General features: G+C 39.3%; 2 protein-coding genes across 2 annotated transcripts in view; one reads left to right on the plus strand and one right to left on the minus strand.

The window, feature by feature from the left end:
- Positions 1-10,126, plus strand: part of cd81a (CD81 molecule a) — a 73,388-nt gene extending 63,262 nt beyond the window's left edge. Inside the window, exons 4-8 of the mRNA XM_087996674.1 lie at positions 716-790; positions 1,582-1,698; positions 2,993-3,079; positions 7,371-7,457; positions 8,011-10,126. Coding sequence (XP_087852800.1) covers positions 716-790; positions 1,582-1,698; positions 2,993-3,079; positions 7,371-7,457; positions 8,011-8,073 — 429 coding nt within the window. The 3' untranslated portion in view covers positions 8,074-10,126. The remainder of the gene's footprint in view (positions 1-715; positions 791-1,581; positions 1,699-2,992; positions 3,080-7,370; positions 7,458-8,010) is intronic.
- Positions 10,127-11,863: 1,737 nt separating this feature from the next.
- Positions 11,864-18,161, minus strand: part of sigirr (single immunoglobulin and toll-interleukin 1 receptor (TIR) domain) — a 54,445-nt gene continuing 48,147 nt past the window's right edge. Inside the window, exon 10 of the mRNA XM_087996677.1 lies at positions 11,864-15,471. Within this exon, the coding sequence (XP_087852803.1) occupies positions 15,281-15,471 (191 nt within the window). The 3' untranslated portion in view covers positions 11,864-15,280. The remainder of the gene's footprint in view (positions 15,472-18,161) is intronic.

Below are 18,161 nucleotides of genomic sequence, written 5' to 3' on the forward strand. Positions count from 1 at the left end.
TAGACTAGAGGTGTTTGAATCGAAGCAATAACATGTTTTCAGTCCCACTGCTGCAATCCTGTTTATTGTTGATAAATTATTTTTTCCGTATAGAATCCCTTCAGTCCACCAGTCCACATCGACCCTCTGAAGAGTAACCCACCCAGGCCCATTCCCCAATCCTACTATTCTACATTTACCCTGACTAATGGTACACATCCTTGAATGCTTTGGGCAATTTAGCATGGCCAATTCACCTAACCTGCAGATCTTTGGACTGTGGGAGAAAACTGGCAAAATGTACAAATTCCACGCAGACAGTCGCCAGACACTGGAATCGAACCTAGGTACCTGGCACTGTGAGGCAGCAGTGCTAATCACCTGAGCCACTGTGCTGCCCATGTGCTTGGATCTTCTGTCCCTCCTTAATAATAAACTTCACTTTTTGTACTGACCTGTCTGTGGTAGAAATTTCAATCATCATAGTCCTACTACTGGAATGTTACCCTGAGCCCTTGCACTTTGTTCATCCTTACTGTATGACTGTGTCCATTTCCTACTTTCCTTTTGTGAAGTGTTTTGTTTATTTTAATGGCACGATACACTTTAATAGATTCTATTCAGTTAGTTGCAATAAGCAGATTGGTTCAAAGCCCATGTAGTGTAATATTCCAGTGCAGGTTTTAGTAACTGGAGCTGCATTAATGGTTTTTTTTCCTCTTTTAAATTCCATCAGTTCTTCGCCTGTCTGGTGATCCTATTTGCTTGTGAAGTGGCTGCTGGGATCTGGGGATTTGTAAACAAAGATGAGGTTGGTATTTTGGTCACCCCCAAATGTACTGAGATTACAGAAAAAATGGAGAGAGATTACTAAATCTTGTACCTCCCACTTCAAGTCGTTCTCTACACCCAGCCCACTGAGTACAAGTTCTTATACTACAGAAAACTGGCAAGGTCTAGCTGACCTTATACTGGGGAAGGGGAAAGACTTAATGATACTGGAGTGGGAGACTGTCAAGCCATGTATTAGTGGGTCAGGGCAGCACTTCAAAATTGTGAATTTGTATGCAACTTCTGGGTGAGAGGTGGGATTAGTGGATCATAAATGTAAGGAAACTATGAAGCTTACAGCATCTTATTTGGGGTGGGTGTGTCGGTGGAGATGGTGTTTGGATACTTGTAGAGGGAATGCTGCAGGAACCTGTACAAGGGAATAAGAGGAGCAGGGAATTCTATAGCCACCTGGCACTCATTGGTCCCATCTTGTGCTACTTCTCAGTTGAGATACCAGAGGGTTGCCACCAGCAATTTTGGAGCTGGAGTTCAGCAAGCCTCACTGAACATAGGAAAGAGTGAAAATATTGGGCATAATAATGGAATCTCCTGGATGATGTGCTGCTGGCAGGACATAGGTCCTTTCCGTAGAGAAAACAGTCAATGAATGAAAGATGTTTGTCTCTTGGGTTATGGTGCCTGTGGTATTGTGGACAGAGGATGTTACAGTTGAGATAGTTGAGGTCTTGTGTTGCCCCAGATAGAAAACATTTTTCACTTATTTAACCTAAGCTTTGATATTTTTTCCCCACCCCGCCCCCCGTACAGGTAGCTGAGGAGCTGAAAATGTTTTACAACCAGGCCTCTGTGGCTTATCATACACCATTGCAAAACGCAGAGAAGAAAGAGCAAGCTAAAGCAGTATTGATTGCAATGCACAAGGCGGTGAGACACATATATTCTCAATTATGTTACTTAATTCAAGAAGTTCTGCCTGACAGTGAATGTCCATTTGTCACCTGTTGCTGGGGACTATTTAGATTTTGCTGTTTCTGCCTGTGTCGAGTGTTTTATCCATTTTCTCCAATGGGACACTGGGGAGATTACTCTCCAACATGTCCACATTACAAAGGGCCAGAACATTCAGATTTTTAAAGACAGCGGTTTGTCATTTCTTTTGGGTTTGTGCTGAACTTATGCCAAGAGTACAGAAAAAACCTGTGAACAATTCTCATTTTTATTTTTTATTCTGCTGTTGTAAATAGGAAGCTGTTGTATCTGTACATTTCTCTCCCCTCAGCAAGGGAAAGGGATGTCACTTTGCTACTGCTGTTTATGAATTTGTTTCAGTTGGGAGAGGTGGGAAGCTTGTCTCACTTCTATTCAGCATTGGATTAGAACTTGTATCATTAACTTCTAGTTCAGTGAAAGAAAAATTATATTGTCGTTTACACATTGCATGAGAAGGAGCTGGGGCTTCTGATTCCTCAAGAGGAATGAGAGCTCCAACCTGAAACGTCGACTGCCCTGCCCCTGTAATGCTACTTGACCGGCTGTGCTTTTTCCAGCTCCACACTTTTATCGAATGAGATACCTCAGCCTTACTGTATCGCATGGAGCTGGTCAGAGTTTGTTCACCCTTCTCCCCAACATACAATGGAGAGAATGGATTCTGTTAATATTGCCAAGCTCCTGAGTCTTGCCAATCAGGAAGCACTTCATATGTGGCTAAGGTGGGCAGGATGGGGAAATGGGGGATGATGTGCAAGAAAAGGAAATGTTAGTGCAGAAGGCCAATTTTCATGTTTCTATGCTTAGAGGATTAATTTAGTAATAACAAAATCATGAAGGCTCTTTAACATAGCCCTGACTGCACTCCTGACAGGTAATCTAGGAAAGGAGCGAGGAAACTCTAGGTATTGAGGAATTGAGATGGAGTTGAGTTACAGGGCCAATACTACATATAGTACATGTAAGCACCTGGGAATGACATGTCTTATGGTGGGGATGCTGATATTCATAGTGCTACTTGCAATGTTACAGGTCAGACCCTTCGGATGATTAGCTATGCTTGCAATGATGCATGCAGATGTGTTGTCAGTTATGTTGTGCTGCAGCATCCTTGTGGTAGACTTGTAGATTTGTTCATATTAGCTTATTACTAATGGTTATCCTATCCAGGCTGGTTCATATTCCAATTTACTTGAGTAATTTCTCTTTCTGAACCCCCCCGCATCAGCTGGACTGCTGTGGAGCCAACACACTGAACAAGTTTATGACGACTGAGCTGTGTCCCAAACAGACAGGAGTGGGTCTGCTCACTAAAGTAAGTACCTGCTAATTCTCTTGGTGTTTGCATACCTTTAACTATCTATTAGTTCTAGAGCTGGTTTGAAGCCCTAATTTATTTTTTACTCAAACTCTTAGGAAAAGCTGTTATCTGGGGTTTAAGTACTTGGCCACAAGACACTATTCTGATTTGTCTTGTTAGCTGGGACTAGGTCTACGATGTTATAATGAATCTATGGGCTAAAGAAGGGAAATTTGTGGAGGGCCTATTTGTGAGGTGTTTTTCTGGCAAATGACAAATGTTGGAAAAGTTTAAGATAAGGAAAGGGTGTGATGCTATCCATGGGAATTAGCTGTCTGACACTTGCTGTTCAGGTCCATCAGCAAAGGACATTGGACCAATATATCCCAGAGGACATGTAATTAGTGTCTGTGTAGCTGTGGGCAATTGGGAGTCAATGCCTTCAGGAGAAGTGGGTGAAAAGTGGAGCAGAATGTTCTAGTCAAATATTTTCTAGTTTAGTTTTTAAAATATCATACACTCTTTCCAGTTAGTGTATCAATAAAGTATTTCCAACTTAATCTGCAACAATGAAGCAAATTACACCCATGGTTTTGACCTGAATCCCAGGAAAAAAAGAACTCTGTTCTGTACCAAGTGTCAGGAAGTTGACTATCCATCTTGCATGTCCCCATTTAACAGCTAAATGGCTCCACCAGGTGGCAGCTTGACAATGGTATCTTATGAGCAAAAGGTGGAGAGAAATGAGAGACTCCATTTTTCTCTCATTTTTCTCTCTCCTCCACCCTGTACCAATGCCCCGTCCAAAAAACCCTGAAGCTTGCAAATAGTTCATAAATGTACATGTAATTGGAAGCAAAAAAATCACGTGGTCAAATTTTTATTGTAGTAATTTCACGGGGGTAGGTGTGCAGAATGGCTGAAGATAGGGAAAGCAAATCTTATACACTTAATGGTAAGGTCCTAGGGAGTGTTGCAGAACAAAGAGACCTTGAAGTGCAGGTTCATAGCTCCTTGAAAGTGGAGTCGCAGGTAGATAGGACAGTGAAGAAGGCGTTTGGTATGCTTTCCTTTATTGGTCAGAGTATTAAGTACAGGAGTTGAGAGGTCATGTTGCGGCTGTACAGGACATTGGTTAGGCCACTGTTGGGATATTGTGTGCAATTCTGGTCTCCTTACTATCGTAAAGATGTTGTGAAACTTGAAAGAGTTCAGAAAAGATTTACAAGGATGTTGCCAGGGTTGGAGGATTTGAGCTATAGGGAGAGGCTGAACAGGCTGGGATTGTTTCCCTGGAGCGTTAGAGGTTGAGGGGTGACCTTATAGAGATTTACAAAATTGACAGGCATGGATAGGGTAAATATGCAAAGTCTTTTCCCTGGGATCGGGGAGTCCAGAACTAGAGGGCATAGGTTTAGGGTGAGAGGGGAAAGATATAAAAGAGACCTAAGAGGCAACTTTTTCACGCAGAGGGTGGTACGTGTATGGAATGAGCTGCCAGAGCATGTGGTGGATGCTGGTACAATTGCAACATTTAAAAGGCATTTGGATGAGTATATGAATAGGAAGAGTTTGGAGGGATATGGGCTGTGTGCTGGCAGGTGGGACTAGATTGGGTTGGGATATCTGGTCGGCGTGGACAGGTTGGACCGAAGGGTCTGTTTCCATGCTGTACATCTGACTCTATAAAAAGGCATTTTAAATCACTTAAGTTCAAACCACTTGTCTTCTAGCCTATTTTCCCACAACATTTTGGATACCTATTAGTTTGCCTGGCATTTTAGCGTTAGACAAAATATCATTGGTTTGATGCAATTCCAACTTCAGAGCAGTTATGTACCATTTTACTACTTGATGTACCTCCATGAGATTTTGAAATTATCTTCACCATTATTTTCTTCAAGTTAATTCTAAGCACTCTTGTCTCCATCTGTTTCTCACACACTTGTGCTTCCTCTGCTCTGTCATCTCATTTGGGCTCAGGATAGTCATGGGTTAGAACCCTTCTCCAGGGCATTACATAATCTAGGCTGAAGTCAGTGCAGTACTGAGTGCAGGTGTAACTCGCTCCAGATGCCATACGCTGGACAGTCAGTACTCAGATCTTCTGGTACTGATCTTATACAAAATTTGTTGGTGAACAGTTGCTCCCGGTGAGGTCTCTTCTATATTGGGGAGACTGCACTGCCTCCTCACAGAGCACTTTAGGGAATATCTCCGGGACACCCACACCAATCAACCCCACCGCCCTGTGGCCCAACATATCAACTCCCCCCTCCCACTCTGCCGAGGACATGCAGGTCCTGGGCTGCCTCCGTCGCCTCACCCTTATCACCCAATGCCTGGAGGAAGAATACCTCATCTTCAACCCCAGGGCATCAATGTGGACTTCACCAGTTTCCTCATTTCTCTTCCCTTTACCCCCCCCCCCTCAAACCTTACCCCAGTTCCAACCTTCCAGCTCAGCACTGTCCTCATGACCTGTCCTGCCTGCCAATCTCCATCCCCACCCCCATTCACCTATTTTACTCTTTGCATTTTAAAGACTGGGTGATAAGGGTGAGGCGACGGAGGCAGCCCAGGACCTGTACTTTCCTATTCCACCCGTCTTTTGTTTGCATTTATATACTGCAAACCTTTTCACAATGCCTGCACATCCCGAAGTATTTTTGTAATGTAGTTACTGATCTATTACATGAAAGACTATGGTCAAGTGCACACAGCAAGCTTCGAAAAACAGGAGTGAAATCAACAATCAGATAATCTATTATAGTGATTTTTCTTTGAGGTATATTTACCAAGATACCAGGGAGGCCATCCTTGCTGCCTCTTTAAAGATTGTGCGCTGTGGGATATTTAATGTACAACAGCTGTCACACCTTCAGTCCTCATTGGACTGCTGGTCTATTTTAGTTTCTGATAGAATTTGAACCCGTAATGTTCAGATTTGAATTAGTGCTACAAACTGACCTAAGGTATCCAAGATAAGGTTCGATAATACCATCTAGGTCTTACCTTTGCTCAGATATTCAGTTCTTTTGTTTTTCTTTACACTCTTAGTTGGTGACTGGGGCTGACTGACTTTACCCCATCCATGGCCTAATGCTGTAAATTCAGAGGAATATACCATAACAATCAACCCTGGTCACCAACTAACAACATAAAATACTTGACAGTAATACAGGACAAGTTAGACAGATCACGTTTCACTTTTGCGGTTGGTTGCTCAAAAATATGCACACGAGGCTGCAGGTGTACTTTTAACAATAGGTCATAAGTCCATTACACAAGAAAAATACTGTTATCTATAAATACACAGTTAGAAATGCCACCATCAAAATTAAATTTCAACCTTCTCCCAAGACCTTTCATTGTGGATACTCAATCCCAAAGATATATCATTCTTATCTCAGGTTTATAAATCCTAACTTTTTTTTCCCCTTGCTAGAGACAGTTCATCATTATTTATTTCCAAGTCTACTACTATGACTCTCTCTTTGTAATGGCGTAAAATTTTCAGTTCCAACAACTTGAAAGATTTCGATCTGAATTCTTTTGGTTTTGAAGTTCCACAGACTTCAGCCACTTCTGGGGTGACTGGTATCCCTGTTAGCAGCTCTCTTCTGTACTGAACTGATGGAGTTATCCTGAGCTAGAACTTTGAACCTTCTGTTTTAAAATTAAAACTAAACTAATTGCCCCATGTGTTGTCCTGCTTATTGTAAACTCAACAATATAAACATTTTATCCTATATCAGTACAGGTGTTCTAACAAATACTCTTCAGTCACATTCTTGCTTCCAACTGACTTTCAGCTTTAGAAATAAACCTTCAGAGAACTGTCCCACATACATTTTGAAATCCAAATCACAAAAATAACACATTTATTGCCATTTTAGCTAAGAAAAGTTTGTGAATCAAATAAAAATTGAAGTAGAATGATAGAATGTTTAATAACCTGTGGATCAAACACATTGACATTCCTGTTCTTTATTCGACATACCTAAGACGAACAGCCATAAGCCCCATTTTCTTTTCTTTTAGAAAGCTTGAATGATTGGAGCTGTAGAATTGGGTCTCCCACATGAAGTGGGAATAACTTCAGGTAGTGAATTAAAATAAACACAATGAATCCAGTTACAATTTCCATCCACGTATTGCTGAATCATTTAGTGGCTTACTTGACAAATCAAGTGATGAGAGCATTGAGGGTTATTTGTGGAATACTGTAATTTTCCAGATAGTTACAATGATTGATAGCCAGCCTGGCTCAAGTGCATTACTAACGTGATTTTGGTTTCTTTAGATGGACTGTCACACACGGATTGACCAGCTGTTTACAAAGAAACTGTACATCATTGGGATTGCTGCTGTCATTGTTGCAGTCATCATGGTATGAACCTTTTTAAGTCTAACAGCAGGAATCCCAGATAATGCAGGGAGTTTATGCAGAAAATTTTTCTTGATGTTCATCTTGTAAAGAACAGGAAGACAAAAGTCACTAGTCCCTTTTTCCTTTGGAGTCCTGGTTTGAATGAATCAAAGGTGATGAATCATAAGATTATAGAAGTGCAAGACCATCTTTACTCACCTGAAATACTGTTACTTGAATAACGTCTAAGTGACTTAATATGGTTTCTCATCAATATGGGTTCATAGCATAATTCTTAATTCAGCAGTGATGGCATGAAAATGAGCAAGTTTAGATTTAATGTGCCTAATCATTGTGAAGTTTGAATCTTTCTCCAGTGCCTGCATGCATGTTTTCTGCCAGTTTTGCTGGATAGAGATTAGAAATATCTCTTTTTGAAAGAGCTGAGATCCAGGTGCAGATCAGGAATTAAGGAACACTTTGACGATCTAATTCAGCTAGGACTTAACTGATATTGCAACTCTTGTAATAAGTATCTTATTGTATAATTAATTTCTTTCTCTCTCCACTTCAGATTCTCGAGATGATTTTCAGCATGGTGCTGTGCTGTGGGATCCGAAATGCCTCTGTGTACTAAAGGGGCCCCTTCTGCTGCCACTCACTGGATCCTCTGTGAGCGCAGCTGAAAGAAAAGCTTTGTAGTGGAGTAGATCCCATCATAAGATGACCCCTAAACTAATCTTATTGTCTGTGATGTTGCCACTTTTTAAAATATATATAATGTTTCTTTATATATTAAAAAAAAAATTTCCTGGCATTGACGGTTCTCCTCTGGGTCTCCATGCTGCAGTTTCCACTAGAGGAATCTGTGTGCAGTTGACACCTGGTACCCACCCATCAAGTCCACAGCAAGTAAATCACCAACTTCAAAGAGCTTGTATGCTGCAGCACAGTTGTAATTGTTTGGATATGAAGATTATTTAAGGAAAAGGATTGGATGCCCATTATGCTATAGGAGGGGGCTCAGCGCTCCTTTTGATCTGAAGCTTTGGGTTCCTCAAACAGATGAATATGAACATTTTAGATACTAAAGTTATTGGAATTCAGTTTTTAAGAAAAATTGACTGTTTCTGGCAACTGCATCAGCTGTGAACCGTCTATGATCAGTGTGCACTCAAATGGTGCAAACTTTCCAAAATGAATGTACTGATTTTAAAGTATTGATTTTTCTTCCCGTTGTACTGCAGGTACCTTTTTTTTTAAAAAAAAGTATATGTGTTACCTAACCGGTGCAGTGAGTAACTCATGAAAGGGGCTGGTTAAAATTTGTACCTGGCCTATTATTGCGCTTTTTGCTCTTGCATACCATTTGTACATTTATATAAACGTAGCTCTGAATGAACTAAAGGAAATTTTGGCCGTGCCCCCACCCGGTCTCCTGTATTTTAATGTCTTGTGTATCAATGTAAACTAAAAGTAGATCATCCTTCCTGTATCATTTCAGGCAAGTTTTTTTATATCAGGGTTTCTGATACTGTGGGGTCTATCTGCTTAACTTCCAGCCTGTGTTTTGTGGGATACCTTCAACTTGAAGGTCTTGCTGGTTATCTGGTGGTTTGAAAAATTCCATGTGTATAAGCTTTGATGCCTTGCTTTCAGCTTCAGTCAGATTGCAGTTTTTTTTACTGTAAAGTGCTGTTAATTATGGTATTCTAACCTAAAAGGAATAATTAAAAACAAATCTGGGCACTTGTACTTTTCATAATCCAATTCTACACTGACCATTTGAACACTGATATTATTATGGGAAATTATGCTGTGGTTCTGCCAGAGTAAACATTAGAACATAAACCTGAAACCCACCTCTCTAAAGCTGCTCCATAATGTGCCTAGAACCATAAACCAGTCCCTGCAAATGTGTTCTTAAAAGTCCAATAGTCTCCTTGTCAAACCTGATTGGGGTTTCAATGAGTTGATCAAAAGGATGACTAAACACAAGCTGGATATTTATCAAGATCATTTGTTATCTTGAGAAACATTCAAATTGGTAATGCATTCAGTTGCTGCCCATGTTCAAAAAGAAAGCAAATGATTGGTTAGCAGGCAACTAATGAGAACAATCTTAACTTAGTCCTGCTCCAGCCTCCATTGTCAGATGTTCCTTGTAAATCAGGTGGGAGCATCTATAATGCAAACTTCCCCATTTCCCCACACCAATTAAAACATGTACAATTTTTGTTTGTAAAGCGTAGGCACGTTTGTCCAATAATGATTTTATACTTTGTGTTAAGTCTGGATCAGTGTGTACTTAGCAACAGTGAGGTCATCCCAGTAATGCACTGACAATTTGTTCAATGTTCTGGTAAATTAGAAAAATAATAAGGATTTTCAATTATGGTTCTTCTGATTTTAAGTTGGCAGTAGAGACATGGTTATCACTCAGGCCTGTTGTTACCCAGGGGAGTTCTGATAAGTACTTATTTGCTGCTGCTTTTATACAGCAGTGATTTCAGAAGGAATTGGCTGTTTTGATTGTGATGAAAATGTCTGAGTTGGATTGAACCATTGTACACATTGGGTTATACTAAGTGTAATGTCCCATAAATTTAGCATGTCTGCATCCAGTGGGTTTGTATACAACCTGCCTGTCCTGTGAATACATAACAATAAAGATCACCTCCTTTAACACAGCTTTGACTCTAGTATGTTTATGCTGTGCCCTGGACTCTGTGCCACACACTTTGTCCCGCTTTTCTGCATTAGGAATGTAGCATTTCACTTTATTGGTATTAAACATTAGGGTCATGTATGTATACATATGCCTGTGTTTCTCCAATTCTCTAGAGTGCCTGTTGTCTGTTTAATTTGTCAATTTCCTAGCCTGTGGCGCAATTAATTTAGTACTAACCTAGAGACTGTTTGGAGAGTGAAAATAAGATTTAATCTAATTTTGTATAAAATATTTGCAATAACCTACCAGTCTAGCAAGATTTGAGACAGATCAAAGGCACATAGTTAATCAACTGATCTATTCTGCCATGTGCTCAAGTTTCCTCCCACAGTCCCAAAATGTGCAGGTTAGGCAAATTGGGCAATTTAGCATAACCATTGTGTCCAGGAATGTGCAGGCCAGGTGGGCCAGCCATGGGTGAAATGCAAGGTTTACAGGATAGGGTTGGAATCTGGGTCGGATGCCCTTCAGAAGGTTTGTGCAGACTGGATAGTCTAGTGCCTCTCTGCATCTAGTGACTATATTTGAACTAGTGTTTAACCAGTTTTCCTCTTTTATTTGATGGTGCGGTTCCACAGACACGACAGCTTCTGATATCTCAGTACTGGACATTTTTTTTCCCTTAATCTTGAAATTACATTGAATCCAACCATGGTGCAATTCATTAGGCACTGAGACAAGTTGTGGCAAAAGGCAAGGCCAGGAATCTGAGGTCAGCTTATCAGGTATTGAACCCTTCATTCATCACAGAAAATGTCTCACTGAGCAGCACTTTTATCCATTTCTGGGCTTGTAGGTACAACTGATGAAGCAGTGACAGCTGCATCCTGATTTAAATGAACTGCAAATGCATAAATGCCTACTTGATACTTGATATCACTAAGTGATGTAGGACAATCCTAATGATTTGAGACATGTTAATGTTGAATAGGCGAGCTGGTTGCACTCAGTGAATGCGGTAAATACTGGATCACTGTTCCAACAGCTAGCATTGGTTTATTCAGTACGATCAGCTGAGCTAGGATAGATGAGAAATTTCTTTGAGGTTAGTGAATCTGGATTTTTTTTCTTAACTGCCAGATCTCTGCAGCTTCTCTAGTTAAGTATTCAAGGCTAAGATAAACTGATCTTAACTAGTATGGAAATCAAAGGTTATAGGGGTGCAGCAAAGGGAGTTGAGGATTAGCTAAGGCCTACTTCTACATTTTATGATCCTGCTGCAACTAGACAGATGTGAAATGTGTAGGATATTAGATGATATAACACTGTGCACTTCCAGTTTCCAATGACAAATTTCCAGCATACAAAAAATCGTAACCATTCTTTGAACTGATACTTGTGTTGAGCACCTTTGGTAGCACAGTAGTAACTGTATAAGCAGAAGTGATGGTACACTATAGTACAACATATTAGCATAATATCCATTATGCTAATGGATGTGCTATTCTAGCATTTTCTACACTACTTCCTGCAATTACTAATGACAATATGCTTCAAATTACTAGCACAGCAATGGCTTGACTTAGTTCAGTTTTATTGAAATTACTTCCTGCATGCACCTACCCACTCAGCTTTAATATTTCATTGGCATTTAATGGATTATACAGAGATTCCTGAAAAATTCAGGAGCTCCAGAGTCTACATCTCCTGTGAGCCCATCTTTTGAGAATGAGCAGATCAAAAAGTGACTAATCAGCCATGGTGAGGGTATTTCCAATATCACATACTCAAACTTGCTCCTATCTCAAAGTACCTCCTATTGGATTCACTAATCTTACCATGAATTAAAACATTGTTTTTGTAGGGAGAAAAAAAGTGCTGAAATAATGTGATAAGAAAGGATGGTACTGTTACAGTGACTCAATCTCGTTATTGGACATAGGGAGACCTGGAGACTGAATTCACCCTTCTCAAATATCTGAGAATTTACAATTGAGTAATGCAAACCAGAATATCAAATTTTTCTGCATGTTTTAATTATAAACTAAACTGTTAATAGCTAAGAAAATGCAATGCTCTGAAGAGTTCTGTTGAGCATCAACCAATCTTTTCTTTCTCTTTTTAGCCTCTTAGATCTGCTATACACTTCCACTATTTTTAAATTGTACAGAAAGCACACCAAAGGCCTTAATCTTCTAAATCCCTTTCTGTAAGTCATTTATCCACGTGCTGAATTGTGCATAGATGTGCTTTCCCAAAGAAAGATAATGACAACTTGCATCAAATGGGACAGTTCTGTATTTCTTCCACTGAATGGACTCTAATAAAGGAAAACTGAAGATGACAGTTGGGAAACAATTAAATAAAATGTGGCCATATAATTTAACATCAGTTACAAAAAAGACTGTGCAGGAAAATTTGACAACTAAGTGGACAATGCTAAGAAATTGAAAGGTGGTGACAGTTTCAGTAACAAGCAGACAAATCAAACCTTCAATGTTGTGCTACAAGTAAATCTCCATATCACAATGGTATTATTTTCATTGCAAACACTGAAACAGGATCATACTGCAAGTCCAGTATCTCCACTGCTTAATGCTGACTACTTAATTTTGTCACGAACTTTCACAAATCATATGAAAGACAGACAAGCAGAGGAGGCTGTACAGCTGACTCAATGCAATCAGCAGACTGTTGACATACCAGAAAAACACTCTTGAAGGGAAAGAAATGAGGAATTCTCTTGGAAAGTGTTCTCAGATATTTCATCACTAAAACAGGCAGACAAATCAACTTAAATCATAGTGATTTTATTCTGCTGTTGACAAAGCAAACTAGGAGAAAGTGAGGATTGCAGATGTTGGAGATCAGAGTCGAGAGTGTGGTGCTAGAAAAGCACAGCTGATCAGGCAGCATCCAAGGAGGAGAGTCGATGTTTCCAGTATAAACTCTTCCTTTTTCCTGATGAGCTTATGCTTGAAATGTCGACTCTCCTGCTCCCTGGATGCTGCCTGATCGGTTTTGTTTTTCTAGCACCACACTCCGACTGTGGACAAAGCAAAGTATGTTGTGGCTTACTTGAAACCAGCAGGTACCAATGATCATGGAGTCTGAAAAGGAATTAGCATTTGGAATAACCTACCCATTCATTCTGGACTTTTAAGCGTGGTGAAACCACCATTTGAACGTTTAGAAAATTTCAAAGGACCAGGCATTGCAATGAGTGCTGTCTATTTCAGCTTGCAGCTTGAGGAACCCACCATTACTATATACAGTAGGTGATGGTTTTGTTCTTGTGCAATCCCACATTATAGAAAGTTCTGGAGTTTAATGCCAAAACATTGATGCAATTTGGGCTGCAGGTTTTTATGTTGAAGGTGGTACAATCAAATACTATCCTACTCTCTTCCATCCTGTGCTGCAACTCCTCCTCTTCCTCAAACAGAGAAATGCTCATTAGGAACCCAATCATAGCAATTCAGAACTTGATCAAATAGGGAGATAACAGGATAAGGCAGGGCAGATGAAGAAATATTTCCCATAAGTTTCTAAGGCCATAAGTGTGACTAGTGCTGTTAAGTTGAAAATAGAAAACCATTATTTAAAAATCCTGTACTCTCTCCAAATTCTGACCAAAGTAAAGGATTTAACGTATTCTAGTTGTGGTTATTACAGCTCTTAATTCTCATACATTAGTGATCTCCCATCTGGTAAACAGGGAAAATCCATAATACATATGATACATTTATAGCTAATACAGAACAGAAAAGGAGTAGATACCTATACTACATAATTTATCTCTTATTTGCATCTGAATTACTGCAAAACTGATCTGAGGTTATATGGCTTGAGAATAAGTGAACTAAATTGGATAAGCAGCCATAAAATGTTAAAATTCCTCCATTTGTGCTGTGAATGGCTGTTAATAGATTTTTTTTTTGCTCACATTAAAGAACTATTAGAAGTGATGTCCTGCAGGGAATGGGCAGTGCTGTCTATGTTCACTGGAGTCTCAATCTTGATATTTACTGTCAAATACGTTAGAATAGGTCAGCAGGTGGTATAGAAGTTAATATGGTTAAATGTGGGATGATAATTGTCATTGGGGTAGAAGAAATTGGAATATGCATTTAATAGAAATCTGTAGGAAACAGAATAAAGGGCCCAGAGATTACATTCCTTGAAAGTGAAAGCATAGTTAGATAAAGCCATTTTTTAAAAAGTCATTTTGGATTTTACAAAGAAAAAGAGCAAATAAGAGAAGTAACTGTTAAACTGATGAGGAAATGGAGGGCAGATAACTATTTAATGCTGTAACAAATGCAAAGCTTTATAGAAAGAACCTAAAAATCCTTTGCCAAGATGGGAAAATAGTTTCGAGATTTCACCTTATTGGCTTATTTCCATTGTAACAAAGATAGATCCGAGGAAATAATAAAATAAAGAATGGCCATTTTGATCTAAGCACTGAAAGACTATACCACCAAAACAGTTAAACATGTCTTCCAGCATCTCAGTAATTGTATACCTTCCCTGATTAAGATTAACATTCAAGAGCAGTAATAGTATTAGGGATCAAAAATACAACAATTTCAGGTGAATGTAGACAGCAGTGAGAATAGTGAGGGAGAAGGACAATGCAGAATGTCCCCTGTCCTCACCCTATAATGGAGATGAGAAGCAATGGAGGCATTCAGCTTGCACAGCAGTGAAGGGAAAATTTACAACGTGACCACTAACCTTCAGGCTCCAGGGTTACTGCAGATTCCTTAAAAAAAAAAATACATAATCCATCATTTTGACTTCATGACCTGTTTCTCCAGCCATATATAGAGATCATCTTTTCAGGAAAGATTAGACATTGTATGTTAAAATAGCCATTAATTTTGTTTTAACATGAAGTTTTTTAAAAAAAACCCTTTCACCTGTTTTGAATGGGCAGCTAGAGTAATATAACGTAGCATGAATACAGCAAAATTATCTCTAGAATTGGTTATAGCATGGCAATGTATTCCTTGCTCTTAACATGAGATGAAAATACTCAGCTGTGTACTGAATGTTTAACCAAATAAAGAGACAGATTGATGGGGATTGTATGGCAGAGATGCAAAATTGACAGCTATAATGGGGTTGGAAAAGGCGATTCACTACTATGCATTGTGATCACCCACATTCAAATGTCATCTTCAGTTACAAGGCAGTAGAAATCTGTTCTTGTTCCATAATTTCGAGATCCCAGATCTGCAATATCCACATCACTTCTTTCTGTGTACTCAGAAGGAGGTTCCACACTGGAATTAGTCTTCATCTTAGGAAGAGCAAATACAGATGGGGGAGGGCCTTTGTAAATTGGTGCTCTCACTCCTGGGGGGAGAAAATAAGGACAGTCACTACGAGCAGTACATATTTACACGTTCCTAGTTTGGGGGAAATTTCATGCTCCTTGACATTAGTCTTTCTTGAAATTGTAATTACTTACACCCACGCTGGATAATGTTAGAAATTGATAAATTGAATAAGAAGTCAGACCTTTTTCACTGAAGTAATAGTCATAGAAATCAGTTACTAGGAAGTGATACAAAATATGATAGAGCCAGTATAAATGCATTTAAAAGGTTAAGCATAATTAATTCTACTAGATGAGATGAGAAAGTAGATTGGAAGCAATACCTTGATGGACCTATTCTTCCTTTTAACTATAAATATAAAAGACAGTCACCCAATGTTCCAGCCACAGTACTTAGAAACAGAATCTATGCTTCTCAGAAAATCCTCAAGGTTAATCCCAAGGGAACTGTTGATTATTTCACACACACTACCATTATTACCCAAGTTGTTAAATTTGTAAGTATCTATCCATGTGCCAGAGGTGATAGATATGCTGCCTTAAAACTTGCCATTTCTCAGCCCATGCCTGGATATTGTCCAAATCTTGTAGTTGAACATGGACTGCTTCAATATTTGAAGAGTCACAAATGGTGCTGAACATTGTGTAGGCAAACATCCACACCTTCTGATGGAGGGAAGTTAAAGATGGTTGGGCCGGTGATATTACCCTGAGAAGCTCCTGCAGAGATGAACTGGAGCTGAAATGACTGACCTCCAATAACCACAACCATCTTCCTACATGCCAGGTATTATTTCATCCAGCGAGTTTGCTTCCTGATTCCTCGATATCTCACACTGTCGAATTGGCCTTGATGTAATTCTAATTACACCTCTTTTGTCCCTGTTTGAACCAAAGCTGTAATAAAGAGCTGAGTGGCCTTGGCAGAACCCAAATAGGGCATTGCTGAGCAGGTGCTACTTGATTGCACTGTTGATGACGACACCTGTTAATTTTTACTGATGATTGAGAGTCTATAAGACAAGAAGCGTTGAATATTTTTTAAAAAATAATCATAGAAACTCATGTTTTTATAGTTCTGGTTAACGCTGTCCAATTTTTCCCATCTTATCAATTTTTTAGTCAACGTTTGTTCATGTTATCATATTGTTTGACTTACATGTTTCTGCGTCTATGCTCTGACCAACCTTCTGACTTACCACAGGTCTGTGCTTAACTATCTGCTTTTTATTTAAGTTTGATATGATCTTTGGCCTTTCTAGTTAACCATAGATTGTGGGTCTGCCCCTCGGAGTTTTTCTTACAAATATGAATGTGTATGTTCTGTACATTCTGAAATATCCCCCAAATGTCTGACACTTCATCTCTATTGACCAGTACTTCAACCTGATCTGCCAATTCACTTGACAGTCTGGTTTCATGACCCCGTAATGCCCTTATTTAAACATTTTTAAAAAAGAAATGTTGGACCTACCCCCTCAAATGGAATAAAATTCATATTATAGTTGCTGCTACTTAGGAGTGCCTCCACAAGAGATCAATAATTAATCCTATTTTATTACACAATATCAGATCAGGTTGGATCCAGAATGTGCTGTTCTAAGAAACTGTGAGAACTCCTTAGTGAAGTTACCTTTGCCCATTTGACTTTTCCAGTCTATAGAGATTAAAATCTCACGTGAGTATTGCTAGATCTTACATGTCCTTTATGTTCCTCTCTACTGTCTAGCCACTGTTAGGGAGCCTAAACACCACTCCACAAGTGACTTCTTGCCTTTATCATTTCTCATTTCTATACCAACTGTTTCCATATCATGGTTTCCTGAACTTAGGTCATTTGTCTACTCTTTTTAATATTAAAATTAACTATATGATCCACCCCTCCACCTTTCCTAGCTTCCTATCATTAATGGTCTGTACTCTTCAATATTCAGGTTCCAATCCACGTCATCCTGTAGTGATAGGCTCTGAAATGGTTACCAGATCATTCTGTTTGCCTTCCAATTCAGCTGTTTTGTTTCAAATACTAGGTTTTTTCAGATATCATCTTTTATTCTTAGTTGTTGATTCTCTCCACATTCTGTCCTCTACTCTGTTTATCATTTCCTTTACCAATACCACTTTATTTTAATTTCTCTATTCTTTGATTTACGTATTCCATATTTAATCCCTCGCCTCTACAACATAGTTTAATATCAGCTCTAATTTGCTAGTCATGTGGATTTCAGAATTCTGGCCTCAGCATGATTCAAGCGAAAATCATCCCAACAAGCCAGATCACACACTTCCACTGTACTGGTGTCTGTGCTCAAATTGTGCACTTCTCCCATACCAGTCTTTGAGCCACACATTCATTTCCCTAATCTGATTTGTCATATGCCAACTTGCACATGGCTCAGACTGAAGGGGGACCTGAGACTATAAGATTGAGGGACTTGGATAGGATGAATAGCATGTTTCTCCTCAGAAGGGTCAGGAACAAGAAGGTAGACTTTTAAAGGTCAATAGCAGGAGGCTTAGACAGAATTTTAGGAAAAGAGTTTTCACTCAGAGGGTGGTGGAGGACTAGAATACATTGCCTCGGTAGGTAGTTGAGGAAGGTAACTTCAACCTTTTAAAAAAGTACCTGGATGAACACAATATCCTAGCATTCAAGGCTATGAGCCTTGTAGGAGGAAAGTGAGATGAATGTCGGCAGTAGTTTATT

This window comes from Chiloscyllium plagiosum, unplaced genomic scaffold (genome assembly GCF_037043375.1).
Source record: "Chiloscyllium plagiosum isolate Xiang-an unplaced genomic scaffold, Cpla_swu_hap1 HiC_scaffold_18, whole genome shotgun sequence".
In the NCBI taxonomy this organism is placed as follows: Eukaryota; Metazoa; Chordata; class Chondrichthyes; order Orectolobiformes; family Hemiscylliidae; genus Chiloscyllium; species Chiloscyllium plagiosum.